This window comes from Pyrus communis, chromosome 17 (assembly GCF_963583255.1).
Source record: "Pyrus communis chromosome 17, drPyrComm1.1, whole genome shotgun sequence".
NCBI lineage: Eukaryota > Viridiplantae > Streptophyta > Magnoliopsida > Rosales > Rosaceae > Pyrus > Pyrus communis.
Window position 1 is genome coordinate 9,381,447 of NC_084819.1, and position 6,996 is coordinate 9,388,442.

At 35.6% G+C, this 6,996-nt stretch overlaps 1 protein-coding gene across 1 annotated transcript; it reads right to left on the reverse strand.

Annotated features, from left to right (window-relative positions):
* Positions 1 to 369: 369 nt before the first annotated feature.
* Positions 370 to 1,060, reverse strand: LOC137721808 (uncharacterized). Its single transcript, XM_068460819.1, has 2 exons — positions 952 to 1,060; positions 370 to 774 (listed from the first exon to the last, which is right to left on the reverse strand). The coding sequence occupies exons 1-2, from the start codon at positions 1,050 to 1,052 to the stop codon at positions 609 to 611; spliced, it is 267 nt and encodes an 88-aa protein (XP_068316920.1). The 5' UTR covers positions 1,053 to 1,060; the 3' UTR covers positions 370 to 608.
* Positions 1,061 to 6,996: the final 5,936 nt, after the last annotated feature.

Genomic DNA, 6,996 nt, shown 5'->3' on the forward strand with positions numbered 1-6,996 from the left:
ATCCAACACCCCAAACAACTAAAATAGATATTATACGTATAACAAAAGTACTTATGAGCAAAAGCGCTTATGAACTTTCACTCTTTGAAGAAAAAGAAGACAACAATCAAGAAGACTTCAAAAATAACAAAAATGTAGTGAGAGTTGAGTGAAGGACTTACTAAGGCAGAACGCTAGTGCCTGAAAAAGTCTAGCTTAATGCTCAATAGGACGTTCATCAACATAACTGCAGTCCCAACAATCAGGAAACCTAAAATCCTTTTTCTTTCAAAATCTCTGTTTATATCTTCTAGTTTCCTTTGGTGGTCTCGGTAATCTAGTAGTACTTCTCCTACTAAAGTGGAGTTACAGGATTTCGTCTGCACCAACCTACTTCTATCATTTCCCAAAAAATGTGAATTCCTTCCATTGTAATCAAGAAAAAATATTACTATACGGGATTCTACAACCTACGCAAGTACTTCAGCAGCCATTTTCACGTAAAACATTCCTATTCCCCTGTCAGGCATTCGATGAACGATGCACAAAATTCAGAGACTAGACCTCACAAAGCATGTATCATGTATCTTCCGCTACGAGGTACATAAAATAAAACAAAAACGGAAAGCTCAAAAAGACATAAGCTTGGGACCATTATCTGGCATACCCATCCCAGCAGCTAAATCCGCGTCCAGCTGAGTGTGAGGTGCATCCCCCATCATTATCTTCACACGCTTCTTATGACGCTTTGTCTTGAAATGATCGTCCCTCACCAGCGCATTGTTAAAGTATCGGCTGCAATTCCAAAACCGAGTTGCTCACTCAGCAAATTAGACAAACCCAACTAAAACAAACTAGTAGCACAAATGATTCTCGACGATGGCTAACTTTCCATTCTTTTTCTCAGCAACCAAACAGACGCAGATAAAAATTTCCACCAAAATTCAAAACTAAAAGTACACAAAATCTTACTCGCAGTGTAGGCAGTAGTATTGGCCCATCCCAGGAAGGTCCTGATCCTGAGGCAATGGCTTCGCCCCCTCCTCTGCCTTCTTCAGACCATCATACACCATGTCGTTACGTGATCAAATTCTCCGTCAAGGAACCAAATCAAAATTCTACAAAATTGAACCAAAAAAAATAAAAAAATAAATAACAATTGCGGTGAAGAAAAAAAAGGACATCTTTGATTTCGAATTCGGCGTGGCGGTGAGTCTTGTGAGAGTATCTTCGTTTCTTGACGCTTCTATGCGGGCACTTGCCTCCCATGATTTCTTGGATTCGAAGTTTCGGTTTCTGTGACTGCTCGTTACGGTTTCGTAAACCCCGGAAACGAAAAGAGGGATGGAGAGAGGGAAGGGAGCGGGATTTATCTTGCTTCCCGAATGCGGTGTCGTTTCAAAATCTTCTGGGACGATATTGTTGTCGGTCGGATTGGGACATAGTAGCAGGGCCTTGTTTCGGCCTGTTCTTAGAGGGATGAAAGCCCATTTGTTAGGCCCAACATTGGAATAAACGAGTGTTAGGTAAATTTTTTTTTTTTTTTGAACAAATTATATTATCTATCTTAAAGGGAATGTGTAGATCCACACGCTCCATAGCTCTGATACCATATAGAATTATCAAAGAAACAAGCCAAAGGCCCACTTACAACACCGATATTGTCGCCAACTTAGGAACTACCACCTGCACAATCCGTCAGGTGTGCGGTTTTATCACCAAAGACATAAGTATTAGTTGGAGTGAGATTAGGTTATTTAAACTATTCTTTTGTCATTGATACAGTCGATGTAAGATAGTTCAACACTGAGAATGTTCTCTTGATGATGGTTGGTCTCGACTCCGCCCAAGCTATTTGGGAGTGTCTCCATCAACTAGGGATGGTCACGGTCTGGTTCAGCCTGGTTCCACCCTCAAAATGGAACTGGAATTGAAATTTTTCAACGGGTCGGTTCGGTGCGGTTTTGCTTAAATTTATTACTAAAACCATGCGATTCGGTTCATGACGGTTTCGGTTCAGTTCATGCTGGTTTACGGTTTTAACCAAAATTATACATATGTTTCTTCTAATTTTCTACTTCTAATACCAAACACATATTTCAATCACAAATTCAAGTAAATTTGAGTTTCCACTACTAGATCTACAAGATTTGTGACCGAAAGATAGAAAGTGTGCATATAAATATAAATAAAAAGGCTCATATCAAGACCAAAGTGTAGATCTTAAACTAAAACTAAAATGTACATAATACATAATATACTGGAAAAGAATGAAGAAAAATAATGTAGGGGGAGAAAAGTTATAAAACAACAAAAGAGGGGGAGAGAAGTGAAGAAAAATATTGGGCTTATGCACATGGTCTTCTTGGAAAAATGTCTTATCTCTACTAAATAATAAAACACTCATTGTCAACCAAAACCTTATGAAATTACCAGTTTAACCCTCTAATTAAAACAGAACATGAATAAGAAATATGGGGCAGAAATGTAATTTCACACAACCAAATTTTGCTGTTTTTTTTCAAAACCTCACCTACATGTAATTCTAATATATCTCTAATTAAAAAAATAAAATAAAAAAAAAACTAAAAAAAAAACTTCTCACTCTCACATTCTCTATCACTCTCTTCCTCTCTCTCATTCTATTCAAAAAAAAAAAAAAAATTCTCACACTCTTTGTGTGTGCCCATATGCTAGTTTATATAATAATAATAATAAACTAATAATTTATATTAAAAAGGGTTCAGTCCGGTTCCTTCGGTTCTTAATATTTCCAAACCGAAACCGTTTGAAACGTTTCGGTTTAGTTGTTCCGGTTTTGACTTTTTTGGTCAACGTAGTTTTTTTTGTCATGATTCGATTCTATTTTCCGGCGGTTTTTATGCCCACCCCTGCCATCAAAACTTATCTCAAGTTTCTGTTGCCAACGTTGCTAACCTACGCTTTCGTCTTCTTAACCTTCAAAAAGGCAGTCGCCTACTCCATGAGTATCTTCAGGAGGCCAAGTCAATTGCTGATGGTCTTGCCTCCATTCATCAAAAGGTCTCTGACAGTGATCTTGTGATGTCCATTCTCCGTGGTCTAGGAGTAGACTATGTTATGTTTGTCATGTCAATTCTTAATACGGCCACCTTGCCTTCCTTCTCCGACCTGCGTCAACAAATTCTGACTTATGAAGCCTAGGCTGCTCGCATGAATCCAACACCTGCTGCCCATGCACTCATGGCTGCTCAGGCTCCACAACCACATAATCCAGCCGCTACACCCACAGCAGCTGCAAGCTGCTCTGCCACACCCACAACAGTGTTGGAAAATTTAATAATATTATTATTATATTAAATTTATTAATTAAATGAAAATTAGAAGTGAAGATTTTTGGTAAAAAGATATATCTACTTAAATGAAGAGTTGAAACTTTTGACTCTTCATGAATAATTACATGCTTTGTAAAGATGTATCTCACATTCAATAAATAAGGAAGCACCTTATAATCACAAAATAACTTTTCATTGTTAACATAATCATACATAGAGTGCACTAAATATTAGAGAGTCTCATTAAGTCCATATGAGAGAGTTTTCAACACAACCGTGGTTCATGGAGCCTTGTGATTTGGAGTGCTACTATTACAAGGACGTGGTCGTTGTATCTTGGGAGACATGCGCCGAACAACCATGATCACCGTAGTAGGGCGTAAACTTGTCTTAAGGACAAAGTGTCCAACACTTGCCTCGACTAGGGATGGGCAAATACTCATTGGTTATGGGTAACCACAGTTACCCGCCCGTTTAAATTAAACGGTTACGGTTATGGGTAACCGTTTAGAAAAATAAACGGTTATGGGTATAACCATTTACCCGCGAAATTTAAATGGGCGGTTATGGGTATTAACCGTGGTTATAAACGGGTAACCGTTTAACCATTTATTTTATATATGTAAAATTAACACAAACCATGTTCTTGATCCAATAATACTTAGCACCCAATAAATTAGCAAGGAATTCATCGGTCCTTCACTCAATAACACTGCTACAGGAATGATGATTCTCATCATCAAGGAATTCGCCAAATTAATTTAAATTCCTTGCAGGTAACCATGAAATTGACAGAAATGCTTTGATAGAAATGTCTTCTAAACAATTTTTGTAACCAAATAATACTTACCAAATATTATATTTACCTTCATTGGTAACAGTTAAAAATATCATCTGTAAACTATTATTTCAATTATTGGAATGGTATAAGGACTTAAAAAATTAAAATATGGAAATGTATGATGAATACTATAACGGTGTTTAATTGTTAAAAAAAGAAAATTATGACAATTTTTTTTTAATTTTCAAGTTGTTAAAAAACATGTAGACGGGTGAAAAAAGGGTAATGGTAAAAAAAAAAAAAAAAAAAGAAAAGAAAAAGATAAACGGGTTAAAAAGGGTAAATGGGTAAATGAGTATTAAACAGTTACGGTTAAATGGGTATGCAGTTATGGGTATGGTTAACCGTTTATAAATGGTTATGGGTATGTGTATAACCGTTAGGCAATTACCTAACGGGTAAACGGTTATACGGGTATGAGCATAAATGGTTATAGGTAAATAACCGCGGTTACCCGCCCGCCATAACCGTTGCTCATCCCTAGCCTCGACCGTATTTTCTAGGTTTTTCTAATCCATCATATCATGTTCATTTAACATTGGTTACTCATGTGCATGCATTATTGTGATATATAATTGCATGAATTATTTGTTGATTTTCTATGTGATTTATTATACCAATTAGACCCTATTTTTCCAACAATTTTAATACAAGTTTATGGTTTATTTACTATATTTATGGTTGTGAAAACATGAAGAACCGATATGTTTATTGGTTTATTTGCTATATGTTGGCAAGACAAAATTTTGTATGTTCTTCCTTGCGTCCAATATTGTTATGCATATTGATTACAATAGTGCTGCCTATGTATCATATATTAATTTACTATTCGAAGACATATATATTGTGAAGCGGTGCATTTGCTTGTCTAATGAATCATATTCTTATCATAGTACCGATTGGTATTTGCATTTTATATATGAATCAATATTCATAATTATGATATTAATCTTGGTGCATGCTGAGAAATTAATTATTTAGTTCTCTTTGTTTGACAAGCCAATTTCAAATATTATATCATCTATCAATTTAAATTATCACAAAATGTGCACATAGTTTCTTATATATGCTTGTCCTCTTTCTGGATTAATTTGGCCATGTTTATATTCTCGGTACAATTCAGGCTTAAAGAAATGTATCTGTAATAGTTGATTGTAATTTTCATGTTAAACATTTTGAATACAAGTTGATTTCTGGAATAAAACAAAAGTGGTGGAACGGTTTGACCATTCAAACCGTATCTCATCAGGCATATTGTTTATCTAAACATCATCAAAATGTTTGCCCAGATTGGTTATTGATTGGCTTTTCAAATTTTGACAAAGTAGTACAAGTGAAAGGATGTCAAAGGCTGGAAATTGCATCCTTTTGCCCAAGCTGAAAGGGATTTGGCTATAATTGTTTAAAATCCAAACAAATGCATGAAGGAAAGAGATGCCATCTTTCGAAAACGTTCGAAGGTCATGATGACTTATGGGTCTTTTGCCAGACAGTAACCATTGCATTTTTACAGAAATGGTGTGGTTATGAATTTGATCATTTTCAGACTAACCAAATATATCAATGGTGTCGTATGAGTGGCATCTGTTTGTTTTGTTGCATGTGTGAAAAGCCACTATATGGAAGTTACTGTCCAAACTGTGAAAGGTTTTCAATATCCTCTTTATACTAAAGATGTAAACGGTGGTGCATCAGACTCATAACTGCTTGTCAAAATATGTGTATGTATATACTAATGAAATCTTCAGATAGAAGACATTTCTTTCTAAAATGGGGTACAGTTTCAGACTGGTGCCTTTTGGAATTAGCTTCCGTAGTGGACACATCTTTAATTGTAGTCTTAACCATTATTATAATAATGTTGTGATTAATTTTATGAGTGTGGTTCTTGTTTCATTTCAAGAAACAAAAGGTCTAGATACCTAGTTGAATGTTCAAGAGAAGTGCTTGTCATAGAAAGGACTTGTGAGGCTTGAAAGCCTAAAAGAAAAGATAGATAAAGTCTATCTTAGTTGCTCCTTACTTCTTAAAGTAGAAATGTGATCGATTTGATGATAATGTTAAAAGTAACCACAATTATTGAAGAATTGTGGGGGTAACTTATCTATTTTTGAGGTATGAGATTTACTTAAAGAAGAATGGAAATATAATTTGCTAATTGAATGAGACAATCAAAATGTCATTTCTTATAATGGTAATTTTAAGGTATTGAAAGGTTGGAGATCTTCTAGCAAATACCATAAATGTGGGGGAATGTACCAGAGTATTAGCAAATTACTTTGTAAGTCCTAACATATGTTCTAAAAGACTTAACATTGGAAAACAACTGCTCTCAAAGGAAATAATTTCCATGCACGGATATAAAGTTTGTGATGGCCATATAATGAGTAATCAACCTAGTGGTACCAATTTTTAAAGGTTTGACTAGAGAGTAAGTTGTATCATCGAGGGGAATGGGTTAAAAGCCTACGTCTTAAAAATTGCCATAATGGCAACCCAACCTAGCTGACTGGAGATCCCAAGATCTAGGTTCAAAGGGACAACTGAATTGTGGATGATTTAATGGGAGAACTGCAGAGATAATCTCCTACCCATGTCCTATGATGAAATAGTGCTATCTGGATCGTATATAGGATAAGCTTTACTTTTAGTGATTCCTATACTTGGAAATAACAAGTGGGGTATTGCAGGATACTCTTAATGGGAAGTCACCTATCTTGAGTGAGGAATGGGGCCATTCCTATGAGAATTTTTTGAAGGGCTTAGTTCTCTAAGGTATCGTTTGGTATGTGATAGGAGCATATTCATGCGACTTAAATGGCTTGTTCTCGTGCATTTACGTTATGTTTCTTTAGTTATTTT

Coding starts and splice junctions, on each gene's coding strand:
- LOC137721808 (XM_068460819.1), bottom strand. CDS start 1,052: ATGGTGTATGATGGTCTGAAGAAGGCAGAGGAGGGGGCGAAGCCATTG. Junction 775..951: donor TACTACTGCCTACACTGCGA/GTAAGATTTTGT, acceptor TTGGAATTGCAG/CCGATACTTTAACAATGCGC.